General features: G+C 43.9%; 1 protein-coding gene and 1 non-coding gene across 2 annotated transcripts in view; one reads left to right on the top strand and one right to left on the bottom strand.

The window, feature by feature from the left end:
• The first annotated feature begins 928 nt into the window (after positions 1-928).
• On the top strand, positions 929-1,035 carry LOC127688279 (U6 spliceosomal RNA). The gene has a single exon (XR_007978663.1). It is a non-coding gene; the product is annotated as a U6 spliceosomal RNA (small nuclear RNA).
• Positions 1,036-7,319: 6,284 nt separating this feature from the next.
• Slc8a3 (solute carrier family 8 member A3) overlaps positions 7,320-19,541 on the bottom strand; it is a 135,314-nt gene continuing 123,092 nt past the window's right edge. The window contains exons 5-8 of the mRNA XM_052185537.1: positions 14,281-14,405; positions 13,399-13,498; positions 11,539-11,814; positions 7,320-9,155 (exon numbers count right to left, since the gene is read on the bottom strand). Coding sequence (XP_052041497.1) covers positions 8,779-9,155; positions 11,539-11,814; positions 13,399-13,498; positions 14,281-14,405 — 878 coding nt within the window. The 3' untranslated portion in view covers positions 7,320-8,778. The remainder of the gene's footprint in view (positions 9,156-11,538; positions 11,815-13,398; positions 13,499-14,280; positions 14,406-19,541) is intronic.

Here is a 19,541-nt window from a genome sequence, read left to right as displayed (position 1 = left end):
GCCTTTTCTGTCCTGTTTGAGTTTCTGGCCAATCATCCTTCATTGATGGATTACAATCCATCATTGGATAAGCCAAATAAACTCGTTCCTTTGGACCTTGCTTTTGGTCATGATGTTTCAACCCAGCAATAGTAACTTAAGACATACTCTCAAAGAATGTGATGAATGGAAATTTTCCCAGTGAACAGATCTTTAGACATCTACAGGTCTTCTTTGCCCTGAATTATGGATCAAATTATGAACTAATGTTAATGGTTTGGTAAGTGGCTAAGCTCTATGGTCTAGGTGTTTGTTTCTTTCTAAACACATGTTGAAGCATAATCATCAGAGTTATGTTATCAATTCTATCTCGAGTGGAACCTCTGGGAATTGCTTTGGACATTAGCAAGCAGTAGAAGCATCCATCAGTGTGTTAGCAGCCTCATCAGAAGAAGGATAGAAGAGAATAGGTTTTTACTGTTTCCTCTGTGATGCCCTGTGTCACCTTAGTACTGTGCATATGTTCCTACCAGTAAGAAAGCTCCCATCAGTTAGGGTCCTTTAACCTTGGACATCCCAGTCTCATTAGTGTGAGACATTCTTTTTATTTATAAAATATCCAGCCCAAGGCGTTTAGTAACAGAAATAGAATACAGACTAAATTTTTAGGAAATTTTGGGAACAGGAGGTATGAGGCCTATAGTGTGAATATTGGTGTCCCACATACATGCATGCCAAACAACATCCATAATGGTCTGTGTTCTCATTAATTGGGTGGACCACATGAGCCATGAACAGTAGTTGGCCTCTTTCTTTAGCTACTGTGATGCTTATCCATGTATCAAAGCATGAAATGGCAGGAGAATTGGAGGTTGTACTTTCTGTCATAATGAAAGACCATGCAGTATAAAAGCAATTCTACTGTCAAACAGTTATAGAAAAGATGGAAGTGCTCACTTCGGCAGCACATATACTAAAATTGGAACGATACAGAGAAGATTAGCATGGCCCCTGCGCAAGGATGACACGCAAATTCGTGAAGCGTTCCATATTTTTAAAATGTGGTATATCTACACAATGGAGTACTATTCAGCCATTAGAAACAATGAATTCATGAAATTCTTAGGCAAATGGATGGAGCTAGAGAATATCATACTAAGTGAGGTAACCCAGACTCAAAAGGTGAATCATGGTATGCACTCACTAATAAGTGGATATTAACCTAGAAAACTGGAATACCCAAAACATAATCCACACATCAAATGAGGTACAAGAAGAAAGGAGGAGTGGCCCCTGGTTCTGGAAAGACTCAGTGAAACAGTATTCGGCAAAACCAGAACGGGGAAGTGGGAAGGGGTGGGCGGGAGGACAGGGGAAGAGAAGGGGGCTTACGGGACTTTCGGGGAGTGGGGGGGCTAGAAAAGGGAAATCATTTGATATGTAAATAAATTATATCGAATAAAAAAAATTAAAAAAAAAAGAAAAGATGGAAGAGAGACAAACAGCTCCCAGTGAGGTAGAAGTTAGAAAGAACTCCTGACATAGCAGAAAGAACTAAGATCAAAAGGCAGAATCTAAACATTCTGAGGTGCCAAAATAGTTGACATTGGGTCAAGCCCTTTCCAAAAAGTTTTAGGAAGAATGTCATCCTTTTTTTTGAGCACATAACAAGTGAAAAGGCATCTGTATCCCAAAGAGACACCTTGCATCTATATCCATTGTAAGAATAGTCACAATATCCAAACTATAGAAACAGCCTAAGTGCAAGTTTGCAAGAGATGGTGCTAATGCTAAGGTCCTGTTCTCCAATTGGTTCTTGATCTATCAGTCAAGATGCCAGGGACCAATTGCTGGGTGGAAGGAAAGAGGCAGGATTTCCAGCCTGCAGGAAGAAAGTGAGAGATGCAGGGGTGCAAGCAAGATTTCACCAAGCTTCAGTGGGAAAAAAGGGCCAGCCACATGAGATCTTGGACAGAGCAACCACAGGCTGCTTCTCCAGGTGGAAGGTTAGAGTGTTGAGCTGGAACTAAATGCTGAGAGGACTAAATGTTGAGCAACTAAAGTTGAGGGAAGATTTAGGGTAGTGAGCTAAGAGTATTGGGAAGGGCACACTCTCTGAGGTAGATTAGAAGAAGCACCCAGCAATTGATCCAAGAAGGCAAGTTGAAGCTGAACAACTGCAGATCCAATATTCTCTGGACAGGGGCTAGTAGCATGGTTCACCAAGAGCTAAAGCAGGGTAGCAAAAACTACACACTACACATGTTGTTGAATAAAGAAACAAATAAATTAATGGACTATTATTGTGGTGGTTAGCTTTAATTGCCAACTTAACACAACCTAGAATTCCCTGGGAAAAGAGTATCCAAATTTTCCTAGTTATGGTAATTGATGTGAGAAAACCTATCCCACTGTAGGCAGAACCATTCCTTAGGCAGGGCTCCTAAACTGCCTAAAAAATGGGGAAATCAGGCTGAGTACAAGCAAGAAATCAAGGGGGAATTATGCATCTTTTTCTCTGCTCTTGACTTTGGATGTGATAAGACTTTGGATGTTTGAAGTTCCTGCCCTGACTTCTCCACAGTGATGGGCTGTAATCTTAAATTATAAACTGTATTAAACCCCCTTCTCCCCTAAATTCATTTTTCTAAGAGTATTTTATCACAGCTACAGAAACAAATCTGGAACAATTACTTAGCCTTAAAAAGTAGGAAACCTTGCCACATACAATGTGGAGTAACCTAGAAGAAATTAGGTTAAGTGAAATAAGCCAGGCACAGAAAGATAAATGGTACATGATCTTATTTATATATGGAAGGTCCCTAAAAAGTGAGAATCATAAAACAAAAAATTATGAGTTCTATTAATGGTTCAGGAGGACAAGGAGATGCTGGTTAAAGGGCCCAAATGGACAGTTATGAGATGCATAGTTTCTACAGTTCTAAGGCATAGGATGGTGACCATCATTAATAGTGTATGGAACATAAATTTCAAATTCCCTGAGAGCAGACATGAAGCATTTTTACTCTACAAAAGGGTGGTTATATGAAGTGTCACACCTATACATATAAATGTAGCATATGCATACACATATACATATATGTCATGTGTGTATATAATGAGATAGCTTGAATGAAATCATTTCAGTATATTCACACATCAATATATGCAACACATTATATGCTACATACATAATATATACATATATTAAGCTTCAATAAATGTATAATAAAAGAAGGAAGCTCTATGTTTATTAAAAAAGGCTAAATTCACTTTTTATAAAGTCAGTTTGAGTCTCTGTTTAATGGTTTGGATTTTGTATATGATCTGTCTTCCAAATGCTTTTTTTTCTAGTGAGGATTGAACCCAGGCAGTCACACTTATTATACAAGTGCTCTACCACTGAGCTATACTGTAGCCCATAAAACTTATAACGAGGCTTAATCCTTAACCTAATAGTGTTGAGTGAGTGTTGACATGACCTTCAAGAAGTCATTGTACTGTGGGTGCTCTATCATGAATGTATCCATGTGGCCCCTGTGGTTGTTTTGGGGGAAATGGGTTGTTACAATGTGAGTCAGTTCTTCTGTCCCCTCTGAGACTCCCTCAATGCTTCTTTCTTATATGTGGCACTTGCCCATCTGCTTCTCAGACATATTGTGACACACGATAAATCCCTCAGTAGAAGCTAAAAGCAAGTGCCAGCACCACGGTCTTCAACCAATAGACACATGAGCTAAATACTTCCATATAAAGTATTCAGACCCACGAATTTTCTTATAGCAGCACAGAACAGGCTAAGACACACCCCTCTGACTGTCATGTGGCATACTTGCCAGGGTAGTTTTCCAGGAATCCTTTTGATTACCATTGTACCAACAGATGTCTTGTGAATCTTTTCTCTATCTTTAATTATCAATACAGATCATTTTGTCAAAGTGGACTTTTCCCAGTCTTCCCCTGAGCCTTGCAGGTATGCCACCCCATCCAGCTCTTCATTCAGGAAGGATGAGGACAAGGTAGGCGAGAAGACATTGTTGAAGAAGCAGCTGGCTGCTTTCTCTTGTGTTCCCAATTGGTGACTGGCTGCCTCTTTGTGGGTTTCTTTCACTGGCTATATTCAGCCTCCTAAGATTCTAGTCTCCTCTCATCCTTTGTTACAAGAGGTCATGATATTCTGGAACAGGCATGCTGAGCAAAATTTGGAATCAGATCCGTGTTTTTGCCTGATTTGTACTGTCTGTGAGCTCCAGGGTAACCATATAACCACTTGTAATCTGTTTGACAGAAAAGAATAATACCTACCTCTTATGGCTCTTATCAGACACAAATGATGTATGTTAAAGGCTTTGAAAACTGTACAGACATAGGTCAGATTGTTCTTGACTATTAATATTAAAATATATCTCCTTAATCGCCAAGGCATTGTGGCAAGGCAGTCAATTACAACAAAAGATCCTTTTGCAGTTTAGAGATGTTACAAGAGAGTGACTGCCCAACAAGGACTATATGTCACAGTATCTTTGCATTTGAATGAGTAAAAGTGACTAGCTTTTACTAATTGGATGGGGGCAAATGTGCTATGACTTGGAAGGTAAGGCAGTTAGGTGTGTGTGTGTGTGTGTGTGTGTGTGTGTGTGTGTGACCTCCAATTTACTTTCCACCTGAGATAAGTGGAGAAGACATGCAGAAAGTGGCAGTTATAAAATGAAAGAAACAAAGTCCCTGAATCATCATGTGGAAGAAAGCCACTTGCTGACCAGGAATTCTTAGATCATTACATAAATGAGGAGTACGCTTCATGTTCTCTTAAACGATTGAAATCTTGGGGTTGATTCATTATGATAGCTATTATGTCCTGAAAATAAATGAGATAAAGTGATGGGGCAGGTTGTGGATCAGCTTGTGCACTCTGGCTGGCAATGTCGCCTTCATACTGATTCATGTGGGCGGGACTGAAGCATCCTGAAGGGATGCCTGTAGTGTTGTCGGTTATAGCTGTCAGGTGGTTTGTGTATATCACCTTGTGCACCCTACCCCCTGTGTGTATGTTCTGGAATCTCAACATTAACCCTGGAAGTAATCGGCTTTAGAAGCTTTCAGAGGCTGTGAGGCCAGAGATGTGTCACTCAATCCAGAGACCTAGTTGTTGGTGTCTAGACTCAGACTAAGGTCTTTCCTCCCTCTGGACACCAGCTTTACCCCTCCTCCACGATGATCAGGGTTCATCTACTTCATTCTTAATAAAGTCCAAAGTCTGGGTGATCAAGAAATGACTCGAAGCAAAGGGGAGATGAACACAGATGGAGTTCCTATTTCTGTCTCTCCCATGGAATCATCTTAAAAACGCTTTTATCTTCATTCTCAACTAGCAATGACATGGAATGATGGAATTGGTCTTTGATCCCAGATCGTCTCATCTGTCTCTCTCTGTCTCTGTCTGTCTCTCTCTCTCATCTGCCTACCTACCTACCTACCTACCTACCTATTGTTCCCTAGTCATCACCTCCTTGCAGGATTTAAGTTCTCAAATCCTCTTTACTTAGCCCCAGGTTGGACAGAAATTTAAACCTAAGCAAGGACAGAACTCGATGCAAAAAGGTAATTACTCATTAAAATTTATTCATTTTTGTGGTGGTGGTAGAATTTTCTTTCTATTCCTTTTCTGTTGTCATCAACACCAAACCTGCTTGGCCTAAATCTTTCTTAGTATGCAAGCAGGCCACAGCTAGTATCCACCTGCCTTTCCCCTTCCTCAGCTCCACTCATGGTCCTATCTAGTTCTGTGCCTTTGGGCAGGCTGTTTTTTTTTTTTTTTTTTTTTTTTTTTCCTGCCTTCTACATGCTGAGTCCTCTCACCAAAATAAATTACCATTTACTTTTGTTTCAAAGTCCCATTCTCTGTGAGGTCCTTTCCCATTCTTCTAGGCCAAGTCAGTGATTTTATGGCTGTGCCCTGTGGACCTCTGTTCACAACTCACTCTGAGCACCTGTGGTACAGGCCCTTTTTCATCTGCACCTGATCACAGGCTCTGTAAGCTTTGGAAGGGGCACTAACACACAATGTAACACGCACTTCCTCCACCTCTTCACATGTGCACATGTCTGTGACACACACACACACACACACACACACAGACACACACACATACACACCAAGACCACCTTCTACAAAGGTCTCTTCCATCTAGAAATGCCCCTCTGGGTATGGGCAGTAATTGCATTCTCTTGATTACAAATTTTCTCCCAGATCTCCAATAGAAAGCTCCAGTTAATTCTGTGGAGTTGGGTTGTGAGGCCATGAAATCACATTAGGGCTGTCAACTGAGCTGGGCTATGGGACCAGCAGACAAGAGGAGGGGAAGGGCTCCACACACTGAGAAGCAAGGACTGGGGAGAAGACATGAGTGGCAGGCAGGGAAGGTAGTCTTGACTCTTTAGGTCCCCCAATCTGAATTCCACAAACCCCTTCCTGACCAGGCATCCCAAAGTGGCCCCCTCTGTTTCCAGAACCATTCTCACTGGTTCCTATTTCTTAGAACCAAAAATTCTGTGTTAAAAGAAATTTTCCGACTCAGTGTAGTAGTATAGGGCAAAACTAGAACAGGGAAGTAGGAAGGGGTGGATGGGAGAACAGGGGGAGGGAAGGGGGCTTATGTGACTTTCGGGGTGTGGGGGGCCCAGAAAAAGGGAAATCATTTTGAAATGTAAATAAAAAATATATCGAATAAAAAAAAGAAATTTTCCTTCATCTTCTCAACTGTGACCTTTCTATGGTCAAGAACTAAATCTTCATTGTGTTGCCAGAATGTGACTGAACACATGGGAGGTGCTCATAGTAGGATTTTTGACTGAGTCTTGAGCAAACGGACACTGACTCTGAGTCTGTGTGGGGAGCTCTGGCTAAATATGGCTTTCTAGTCAGAGCCTTGCCCTTTTCTGCCCTTGTACAAAATATTCCATTGCTGCTATCTACACAATCCATATTACCTATGTCCTCCTGCTTCTTGAAGTCTGGGTTGTGACAGGAATGTTCCATGAACATTTTTTTTTTAAAAAAAATACTATGCCTAGCACATTAGCACCTGCATGTGATGGGAGACAATGCCTTCAAATCAATTGCATCTGCTTCAGCAGATACCCAAGGTGGCCCCTGGACCATTCACTGAAGAAACACAGGGGGAGGGGGAGGGGGGAAGCAGGGTGTGTGTAGAGACATATAAGTAGACCTTTTATTTTTATTATAATTATTTTTTAAAACCAACCCAACATTCCCACCGGCAACTGTCAACACAGCTTAGGACACGAGCACTGTTTTATTTTTTATTTTCTTTAAAAAAAATCTGTTTAAAATTAAACAGGTGTTGTTTTAATTTTGTTTTTCTCTCTTAGAAAATGTATTTATGTCAATGCAGAAAGCCTCAAGACCCGTGGGCAGTTTTGTAGTGTGTGTGTGTGTGTGTGTGTGTGTGTGTGTGTGTGTGTGTTTGTGTGTGTGTGTGTGTTAAAGCCAGGTCTTTTCAAAACACATTGGGAAAAGGTCTGGGAGGTGGGGTGCCAGCGTGTCAGTTCTTATTTTCTAGAAGCCTGGACTCCTTGGCAATGTGATGACTTGGATTCCTTGGGGCAGGGTATAAGAAATACCCCAGAGTCTGGGAAGAGAGGGCTTTATGAGGTTTAAAAACAAGCAGGAACACGGGGGGAAATGAAGGATTCCAGTTCCTACCTTAATGAACATGCTTTCAAAAGTAGCCTGAAGGCCAGGAAAGGGGGAAGGATGCCCCTGTTCTCTTACAAGCCTCCAAATTCTCACATCACTTCAAGCCACCTCCCCAGCCCTCTGAGTGTGTCACATCAGCCAGGGAGGGGTGGTGACGCTGCCGTGCCTCCAAGTACTGACACTTTAAGAGACCCTTAGAGACCCACTCCCTTAGAGATGTCCCCAGTTGAAGATCCTCTTCTCTCCCACCTCAGACACAAACTCAGAAACATTGGAGAGGTATTCCCTGTGTTTCCCCGGGTGCACTTGGTCAGCCTGGAACGCTCTGGAAGTCTCTCCGTGGGAGGGCACACACACACAGGTACTGACACGCAACGCAGAGACGTAGAATGGCTCCCACCAAGAAGAGGGTGAATCCTCTGTGGTTTGGGGCTGATGTCAATGCACGCGGAATGAAGGCTCCTCCTCACCCTGAGTTGGAGCCAAGGCTTGGCAGTGGCCTGATGAGAGCAGGAGGGTGTCTGTCACTTAGACTTGGAATTCCTTCAGGGTCCTTTGTCACTAACTTCAGGAAGAGGAGACAAGACAATACGTGGAGCCTGGTAGGAGAATGCAAATGATCACAATGACCGGCAGATGAAAAAGCACCCCAAGGCCGCCATTGCCTAGACAGCTCCTTCTCACACCTTGACAGCTGAGTGAGGGAGCCTTGAGCATCTTGCTGGAGACAGGGCAGATCCTGCCCCTTGGGGAACTAGAGTCAAAGGAATAGTCAGATGGTGGGACAGAAGGGGAGGCTCAGAGGTGTGAGTGGCAGGATGGGGAGAGGTGGATTTGTGGCTGTTGTTGGCTTGTTTTTAGTTAAATACTTTGGACAGTGGGTGTCTTCTCCATTCCATTGGATTGGTTACGTTTTGCCCTTTCTGTGAAGTGCCAGGGCCTGGGTCAGGTGAAGGTCCTGGGGCTCGGGTCCTGATGCTTCTTCTCCAGGCGTGCTCAACCTGGGAAGGTTGGCAAGGAAGTGCCCTTCTCTCAGGAGAAGTCCTAGGCCTGCCCAGTGGAGGTCTTGTTCTGGTGGTTCAGAACCCCTTGATGTAGCAGTAGGCCTCCAGCGTGGCAAATAGTATGTAGAGGAGCCACAGGCTTACAAAAAGCCACGTTGTGGCAAGCTTGCAGCCACGAGGACCTCCGAGCTCCCCGCCCAGGTGGGGCCGCCGACGGTACAAGAGTACACTGAGGCAGACAAATGCAAAGATGGTGAAAAGAGTGACCGAGAAGGCCAGAGTGCCAGCGGAGACATGGAACTCCTGTCCCTGCATGGCCCAGTAGATGGCGGCCACGGACCAGGCCAAACCAATCCCCAGGAAGACATTGACGGCATTACTGCCGGTGACGTTGCCAATGGAAGCATCTGCATACACATCCTGCAGGGCAGCAGCTTTGCTGGCAAATGTATCTGGAAAAGGACAGAGACAAATGGGAGCTGTGGGAGGCTGGGATGGGCAGGGCCATCTGAGCATCCTTTAGAGGCAGCTTGGCAGCATGGGAAGAGACTACTTCCAGCTCTGCCACTCATGAGCTGTGTAGCCTTGAGTGTATCCAATTGTGGGTCAGGGTTCCCTATTCCTCATCTGTAGGTATCTGAAGCTTCCTACGAGCTATTTCCACCCCAATATTTACCTAGCAGGCATATCATTCCCCATTGACTCTGTTTTTAGCAAAGAAGACTTGGTCATTTCATAACATCTACCCAAGGAACTTTCACATCCTGGGAAGCAGCTCGAGTAGATGAAAGGATGTCATGTGGGCCATGTACTCACGTAACCCCAACAGTGAGCATGTGCTCAGGAAAATAAGGGCTAAGGCATCTACACAAGGTCACTTAAGTTAGCTAAAGACTTGACTCTAAAATCCCCTGGAAGAATCCTTTTCATAACATCCTCTCACAGCAGACACGCTTCCTCAAGAGCCATGCAATCAGGGACACGGATCATAGCATATTCTTCTGAAAGCCCCAGTGTTGTCAGGGGCTTTCTGGACCAATTTTGAGGCCTTAGAAATACCTAAAACTATCTCCCTACGCAGTATATCCTGACATCTCACTGTTGCCAAATTTCCTGTATCTCCCAGAGAAAGCATCTTACTCTATCTTAACTATATTTTTTCAGGTTGGTTCTTATATATCCTCAATTATTTTCCCCACATGTCTTTTCCCCCCACATCTGCCCCTTTCCCTCTGATAGTTGAGGCACATCAAAGTCCAAAGAACAGTAAGCACAGGGCATCTCACCTGCAAAGCTCCTGGAACCCTTTGGTTCCTTACCAGCAGATTCACTCTATAATATCCAAACTTCTGACATCAATAATATGGAAAGCATTTCTCCAACCCCTGGTCTAAGCTAGGCTTTTAGAAGGAGGATCTCCTGAAATGTGCCGTGGATATAGTGTGATGATTCATTTTGAGTATCAACTTCGTTAGATGGGGATTGGTCGAATGGCACCTATGGGTGTGTCTGTGATGAAGTTTTCAGAGACTATTAGATCCTAAGGGCTATGAGTCAAGGAATGGACACATTTACCAATGAAGTCATAATTCGATGGCATTATTAGGAGGCATTGAAAGGCAAGAGGGACCTAGTTGGGGCAGGCATCACACTGGGGAACATTTCTTGAGGATAATAGCTTGGGCTTTTTACCACATTCTTTGTTTTTTGTCAAGCAAGATGTGGATTGCTTTTCTCCATCATATCTAGTCTTCCTTGACATGTTGTGCTGGCACACCAAACTGTGAATAAAATGGGTCCTTCCGTCTTTGTGTTTTTCTCTTGGGATTTCTGTCATAGTCATATACACTGAAGAAATTAATAGTTGGAATTGACCTCTGGAAGGGCATGATTCTTTGCTACAGTGAAGGATGCCCCAGATTCACCCTGTAGACCTTTACCTGGTGAGATTTAGTATGAATACTTGAGGCTAGCAAAAGGTCAAAGGTTAGTTGCCATAGGGACCCAGATTGAGTTAAGTAGGGAGCCTGGCCTAATACAGTCATCTTGTACCTGGTACTTAGTATTTGTTATTCAGGCATGGTTTCTATAGGACCTACCCTGTCTCAGTTTAACTCAAGGTTTCCTGTTTGACACCTATACTTCATAGAAATTATTAAGATGATTTATAATTAGTTGGGTCTAGTCTCCTTTGCTAGATTTTTACTGAGGGCTGAGGAGGAAACATGTCTGCCTTGACTCACATAATAGATCTGCAGCCAGCACAACATGGTATCATCATCACACGAGTTCAGTCAACATTGGTCTACTAAATGAATTCATGAATGGTTACTGCAATTTGCCTTTGGATACTTAGAAGAAGATAGAGAGCATATAATTCCTCACACAAAAGGACAAATCCCACTAAGGTTCTCATGCCAGTTCTGATAGGAGACACTTTGACCTCATAGGTGACCACAGGAGCAGGGGAGGCCAAGAAGGATTGTGGGTATCTCTGTAGGGACATCTGTAAGCAGGCTTAATCTTTAAATTTTCATAGACCATAGGCAAATGGAAGGGCATTATTATATCTACTTAATTACATTGCCTGTATCTTATTAATATAACACGAAGGCTAAGAAACTGGGCCACTTACTTGGTCAGGTACCATATCCTCCATAGACCTCAGTTTCCCCTGTCTAGGAAGGTTTTGATGAGCAGGGCAGGGATTGAACATGTGAATTATTTGGGACCCGCATGGCCTGCTATTTCACATCTGAGATTAGGCAGAGTTTAGGGGAGTCATTTGAACAAGAGGGCATCCTCGCTGCAAACTTAAGCACTCCTCACTCTCACCTGGTACAGAGGTGCCGAATGCCACAAAAACAACAGCTGTGACCGAATCCTTGAGCCCAATGGTGCAGCCGAAGTGAGAGGCCAGGTCCCCGATGATGGCCGTGAGCATGCCAATAATGAGGATGGAGACCACGAAGCAGGCCCAGCCGTGGCAGTACTCTGTGGGGGGCACACAGGCAAAAAGCACCTTCCAGAAGACCGTCAGGAAGTGCATAACATAGTCAAAGCAGGATGGCAGCCTCTCCTCTCCAGCCTCATCCTCATCCTCATCCCCTGCTGGAGACAAGATAAACAGGCCCAAGAAAGAGAAGGGAGGTCAGATCTCCATTCATGAAACTGTGAAGTCGACTCACATCACAGGCGTCCTAGGCCAGAATGGGGACTCAGCTCTCCCTGGACAGAAGGTGAGAACAGGGTGGGCCCCACATAAACAGCTGGGAAATGGGAAACAAACTGGTCATGTGGCCACTGATTGGTTTAAATGCAGGGCACTAAGTGAACATGTAAGAAGGCGAACAAGCTGTGGGATAAAGAAAAAGAATAGAGAATAGGATTAAGAGGCAGGGTGGGAAAACAGGAGAGGAGGAGGGCAGAGGAGGGGCAGAGGGGGGCAGGGACAGGCTGCATTTGATCCAGGCAAAGAGAACAAAATTGGCTGAGTGGTCACTCATTCTTCCCTGGATGCGGGTGGGACTCCTCCTGTATTTCCTAACCTATCTACAGCAATAGCAATCATAATTCTGTCATTATTCATCCCCAGGCAGATGGCTGTCATTCAGATCATGGAGGTAGACCAGAGACTTAGTACCACCCCGCAGATATCCCATGGTCTATGAGCATCCTCGTTAGGAAATGTGGATGCATGAGCCCCTCCAGTGGCCCAGGAGAAAATGTGCCTTAGTTCGGAAGGAGCAGCAGTCAGGAATCTGGATTCTAATTCTAATTTTGAATGAAAGAAATCTTAGCCTGGGGCACTTTACCTACAGTTTCTGAGCTTCAGTTCCTTCCTTTGTGAAGGGGGGCAGACTGTGTGGCCTACATTCCTTTTGTTGTCTCTTGAGGGGCACAGTCAGGTCATCAGAGGGGACACAGCCGAATGGATGAGAAAGCAGGGCAGCAGCAGCAGCAGCAGCAGCAGCAGTGAGCCTCTCTTCCTGGCTGTGAGTTTACTCTGGCTCTGGGGCCTTAGGGATGTGACCCTGTGGGTTGCTATGACAACAGAGCCTCATGGAAAAAGACAAGGCCAGTAGTGCTTGTCAGTTCGAGAGAACTATAGTGTTGCTGAGAGACAATGCAGGGGAGGCTGGGAGACCCTGTCCATCCTCATTCCAACACATCTGCATCTGGGCCTTCTGCCTGGGCTGGATACAGGTCCTCCTGTAAATGTCAAAGGGACCATCCTGGGTGGAGATTGGTCAAGGGGGTCAATGCAAAACGTTTTATTAACTCTTGACTCCAATTCTGTAAGGCAGAATTATTTTCAATTTTACAGAAAAGGAAGGCAAACCCAGGAGAAGATAAAAAATGGTGGGAACTTGAGTTTCCTCTGTACTTATTTTGTACTTGCCTTTCTGAGAAAGGTAACAGTCGTTCTCTTTAGGGTCAAGAACATTGAAGACAGAGAGGATACTTGCACTAATTCACAGAGAAGAATCAGGATCGGAAGACAGATGTAACTACCTCTTTTAGCCGCTCAGTGAGATAGGTAAACGCTCAGTGAGATAGGTAAACGTGTAGGACCAGAGCCAGGAAAACCTACTGTAGACTCTTCTGGGAAGTGATAAGCCACTAAGCTGGGCATGATCTTCTTTCTTGGGGATTGTCTTGCTCCTAGCAAGGCTATTTTTAGGACCCTCTTACCTGCACTAACAGTGATGGCTTCCATGAACTGGTCCCTCCAGGAATGGGTCCCCACAACCAATGCCAGGTTTGTCTTCTTGATCAGCTTATCCACTGTACTCTGTCATGGAGAGTAAAACTTTGCATGATAAAGTTAGAGTTCTCAGAACCAACAAGGCATCCTGTGTTACAAAGGAATGAAAGATCCCTAAATTGCCCAGGTTCTAAACATTTTCCATGAGATGGCTTTGGATGGTGTCTTCTAGGATAAACCCCTAGTTCCATCTTGTGTGTGTGTGTGTGTGTGTGTGTGTGTGTTGAATTCTCACAATAGGTGCTCATAGAAATGTAACTATAGAGGGTTTTGTAGTCTTTTTGAGACAAGGTCTCTCTATTATGGAATTCTGGCTGTGGTGGAATTCTTCAATTAGACCAGGCTGACCTTGACCTTACAGAGGTTCACCTGCTTCAGCCTCACACGTGCCTGGGATTAAGGGCCTGTGCACCACCACACTTGGCTTGAAATGTCACTATAGAATAAGATGTCAATAGGCCTTGCCCTGGAGCAGTCAGTTTTGGTATCTTAAAACATGCACTTAAACAGTTGTGGTAACACACCTAAGGGCTTCCTTCTCTACTTATTTCATATTCTATATCATGTTTCCCTATTCCTAGTACTCCTAGTATACAAATAAGCAGGACTACTTGTTAGATGTTATAAATGGGGAAATGGATACTTGGGGGTGAATACGTGATTTGTTCAGTTTCTATTCACATTCTTAGTAGTGAAATCAGAACAAGGCCTCAAGGAAAGCTGTCTCAGTGGCCAGGAAATGCCCAGTTATACTCCTGTCCCCCACCTCAGTAAGCTGTCATTTCATTAGACCTCACTGATGGTCTGACCTTGAACTCATAGGACTCTTCAATGATGACCTCTAGTTTGGGGTGTTCACCCAATATTGGCTTTCCCATCTCTGCTATTCTCTTGGCCTCCTCTTCCTCCACAGTCAGCTTCCTGTCTGTCACCTCTGCAACAAAAGAAACATCAGACTAGTTTTAGCACATTTTTCATCTCCCAGAACTTTATAGCTCAGAGACACACGCAGTGAGTGCAAAGCAAGCAGCCCACAGGGACGGGGCTGGGTACTTCCTAACCACTGGGCGATCTCTCCGGCTCTTAGACTGGGTATTTCTAAGATCTCTTTCTATTAAGTGTTCAATACTCCGTGATCAGACCATGAATAGGCTCCAGATAAGCATTTATCTTTTTGTTTTATATCCTGGGTAAGCAATCTGACCCCAAAAATTCCTAGTGAATGATACCAAGTGAAGCCTCCAAGCAGTTTGGTTGCAGAGCTGGGAAGGGCCAAATCTCTTGATCTTTAACCTTTTTTGAATTGCTGGGTGTGGTTGTCTACTGCTCCATGTAAGAGTGCTGGGAGATACATAGATCCAATGGCCCTGCCTACTGGTTCCCGTTAGCATCTGCTTAACACAGCTGTCACTGTTCCATCTATGAAAGAGAAAGGAGAACACTTGTAGAGATAGCTCCATTTCATACAGGGAATGACATCCACACAGTGAGAAACTTGAACAATATCCCAAGGAACTGCACGGCGTTCCGATGACAAATCCCCCAGGATTTCTATACAAAGCAGGGGCATTTCTTCTGGAGCAACAACGATAATAAAACTTATTCAAAACAAGAATAAAACAAAGTTCTTCCTTTATTTTCTTCATAAGCTTTCTCTGAGTCACTCAGTCTCTTGCATCATGGACCAAGGGTCCCTTCTCACGCTGAACAGTTAAACAGTCTTTCCACTTCAGCTGGCGAGTCCAATCTACAGCCACTTCACCATGAAGACATGTTTTCTGGATTAGAGTGAAATAGAGATTGGATCTTTTTATTCCCCTTTGATTAGAAAATCGCTCTTGGCAGCCTGTTTCTTTCAGAGCTCATTTAAGCATCCCCCCAATCCAAGTCTACATTCTCACATGCAATTAGTTCTTTTATTCAGCTCTTTAATTGCTTTCATTCCACACAGTAAACCTCCCACAGGAATCCTCTAGTCCTCGGATAATCCCAAGGACAAAATGGGTTCAAGGCCAAGGAAATTTTTTTTCTGTAGCCCAGGCAGGAATCAGTGAAGCGAGGGGCAGAGAAGTTTGGATTCTTGAGGCTGCAGTGAAGCAACTCAGGGAAAGAGTATGAACCACGGATAGGTGTTACTAAATAGAGACTTATTTATATGAAGACTTTTTCCTTGGAAGAGGGCAGTTGGTAGTGGTGCAGGCAGGATCCAGTGTCTGAGCTTGTTGGATTCAGTGTTATCAACAACCAATGAGAAGGCGATTTGTGCCACCATCTGGGAGCTGTCCGTGGTGCTGCACCAGCCTAGCTCTGGGGTTTGTTGAGGATCTAGGGCTTGTTGTTAGACTTGTGCCTCACACGTGTGTAACGTATTGTAATTGATATGGACCCCTTCCTTCCTCCCCTATCACCCCTGCCAATAATCTCTCAACCTTACACACCTTCATCACATTCACACATTTTAGTTATATTTTGAGACCCTGTCACTTGGGCTGTCTGCATAATGGTTGGTTTGGAACTATCCACTGGAGAATTGTGGGCTCCCTAGTGGTTTACTCAACTGGTGGCAATGACTCCCTAGTTCCCAGAACCTACCGTAGTCTCTAGGGTTGCAGGTTGAGAGGGTCCTTTTGACTTCCTTTTCCCTTCCGTGGTTGCTGTTAGTCATTCTTGTGCGGGCTCATTGTAGATGGGTACAGTTGCATTGTGATCAGAATGGCTGTACAGTGTCCATGAGATGGCATTCTCTAGACATTCTTCTTGTCCTCTGGCTCTTGCATTCTTCCTGCCCTCTTCCACAATGCTCTCCATGCCTTAGGGAGGCGGTCTATATGTCTTGTCTACAGTGGGTCACCCACCTTTCACTTATTCTCCGTTCGTTTTCATACTTCCAAGCAGGATGATATCTCCTAGCAGCCTCACCTCACTTACTTTAATATGGGTCTCTGGTGAGTTCATTCTGAAGGTAAATCTGGGAGTCTGAAGGTGATGGGGGTATTTGTAAGGACAGCAGCCCTAGAAATGGAACTGCAAAGCATTCCAGGGAGAAGCCTTTAGAGAAGACAGAAAAACTCCTTAAAGAATGGGTGGCCTTTTCTTCTCTCTGGTGCTGGCATCATACATACTGCTTGTCTCAGCAGTGACAGTGTCATTCTGCCCCTCCCTGCCCAGTTCCCTCGTGTCATACTTAACATGTGCCATGAGAAGTTTATACCAATATAATGAGCTCCCCAGTGACACATAAATGTACCTGTCTAACCTCTTGTCTAGCTATCAATCTAGCACTATATCCATCTGGCATATTATTGATTTACCTGCTGACCTGTCCACCCCTGTGGTGACAGCCACTTTTTGTATCTAGCCTCCTGCAAAAATCTCTTTGACAAACAGCCAATCCTCTATGATTAAGTCACCCAGAGCCCCACAGAAGCAATGTTTATATCTGTTAGCTGACTCTCTCACACACACCTTTCTATAAACTCCGGATTGGTATCTTGCAAGTGTAACAATGCCTTACACATGTGTGAGGAAGTGTTTCTAATTTTTGTATCATGGTCATTACTTTAAGTTCAAATTAAGTTAAGTTCTTCAAGTCTCAAACATAAAAGACAAAAGATGATTTTGAACACTCCTCAGAACTTTCAGTGAGAACAAAGGAGAGGAGATCTTTATATTCAGGCTGACTAAACAAACTCTCAGTTCTAGGAATGGAAAAGGAAAGAGGCAAGGGGGGGCAGAATATAAATAATATGGAAGATTGGACAAATATTGGAAGAACAAAGAGCATCCCAGACTAGACAAGGATGGACTGTGAGTGCTCTGAAGACATCCCCTCAGAGAAGCAGAGGTGTGGCTAAGTCTCCCACTTTAAGGTCCCTGAACTTGATGGTCTAGTCCAGGGTAAGCACATTTACTCTCTTTCAGCACCAGGCACTGTCAACAATGTTGGTCTGTTCTCTCGGGAAGATCAAAATCAAAGCCTGAGTTGTCTGGTAGCTATGAAGCTTAATGAAGGACTCCTCAATCAGAGATCTACAGACTGAAAGGCACATGGCATCCCTTCTGCATTTTATATTTCTACAGGCATTTGAAAGCATGGTAAAGGTATAATGAAACTTAAACCAAATCCAGATATGTGTGTTAGGGAATAAAGGTGAGAGCTAGAACAAAGGAGCTTGAATATATTTGTGTGGGGTAGTATGAGGACAGAGAAAGAAAGAACAGGATCCTGGGAGAAGAGTGCAGAGCACAGAGCTGGAGCTAGCCCTCATCCTGCTGGCATAAAGATAAACAAGGCAAAGGGGTTATAGCATCAGTTTCACAAAAGGAAAACATTAACTATGTGTACCTTTTGCATAAAGCTTCAAGGATGCAATTGATCTTGCTACATCTATTGCTTCTCCCTAAGCCCAAGGAGTGGCCTGTAGGTAACCTAGAATACCAGTGCACTCTGTAAGATGTTTGTTCTTGGTTTGGCCTTGTGTGTGTGTGTGTGTGTGTGTGTGCGCGCGCGCACGTGCGCACACACGCATGTTTAAAGAACAGATGAAATGTAAGACACTCTTTTAAAACATCTTGGAACTGTCTTGTGGAGCCCATTCCATCTGCATGGGCACTGTGCTGCCAGACACAGAGGGCTGCTTTCTTTTTTTGGTCATGAGATTGGATGCTAATTGTGAAGGGCTCCCACTCATGCCAGCATACTCTTGGAGCATGTGTATGCCCTACACAGGATCTAAATTCTGAATGAGCGTCTCTCTAAAATAAAGTCTATAAATGTCTTTCTTATCCAGAACCCTGTTCTCTCACATAGCTTTACTGATTGGAGAATATGTAACTTAAAGGATAAATGATGAATGGATCTAAATCTAGCAATTTAGGTCTCATCTATGATGAATTAGAAGATCTTTAGGATCAATGAAAGTCTCTGCATATTTTTAAACAAACTCCCCTTTCATGTTCTAGGTAAACTACTGGTTGTTTCTCCCTGGGTGTCTGGGGTCAGTCTTTTCCTTTTGAGTTCTATGCCAATCCTGTTAGAGATTCTGGTCCTAACTTTTACCCTAACTGCCCCAATTATAAGATGCAGATGAATTGAGATGCAGGGAAGTCTATGACCTACTGTCCTCTTGGAAGGTTTTCTTTTAATGACTATGAGTTTCCCCACATTCGCTGATGAAAATGATGCTCAAGGAGTTATCTACTTCCCCACAATTACACAGTTATGTAAGGGGTCTCTCAGTCATCAGGAGAATCTGTCAGGTTATCTTGACCCTGTGGTTCCTATTAAGTAAAGTAATGGATATTGATCTTAAACCAAGTAATAGCATTGGCAAGAATAGAAAAGAGGGGAAAGACCTCTTACCTGGAGATAACAGGAGCGCTGTTTGCAAATGGATACCAGAGAAGAGGGAGAAAGAAAAATAAAGAACATTAAGGCCCCATCTTGAAAGTGTCCCCAGGCTTTGTGGCTCCTGACAGCATAAGGAAGGCTGTAGTTTAGTAGGTGAGAGCTCAAGAACACATGCAGACAGCAGCATTTGAGCATGTGCAGCGTTTAAACATGCACAGCAACAGCAGCAGCAAGAGGTGTGAGAAGCTGGAACAGCAGCTGAACAGCTATAAGAAAGTTATCCCCACACCTTCCCTGAAGACATGAGTGTTAAGGATGGAGGCATGAGGATGGGAGGGCCAAGTGGATAAAAAGAGATGCTAAGGTGACCACCGTGACTCAGTCTGAAAAGGAGTGAGGACCAGTTATCATGAACACGGTGTGCATTTTACAATCCTGTCAAGAGTAGGTGGCTTGTTGATAGCAAGTGAAGCATAGGGCTTGACTGTGAACTCCAGATAGAAATATGCAAGAGTGCAACAGTGTTCACATCTATGATTCTCAGCCCTAGCCTTACAGTCGATCATGCTCTGCCTCCTACCACCCATAAGGTTTTCACAGTCACAAATGGTATCTTAGCTACCATTATGGCTGGACTTTTGTTTTCTTCCCTAAAAGAATGATATAAGGAACAGATGCATTCTTCAGACTGTTGTCCCTAAATGATTTGTAATATCTTTG

Source organism: Apodemus sylvaticus, chromosome 6, assembly GCF_947179515.1.
Source record: "Apodemus sylvaticus chromosome 6, mApoSyl1.1, whole genome shotgun sequence".
Classification (NCBI taxonomy): domain Eukaryota; kingdom Metazoa; phylum Chordata; class Mammalia; order Rodentia; family Muridae; genus Apodemus; species Apodemus sylvaticus.
This window is presented reverse-complemented; position numbering and strand designations above follow the sequence as displayed.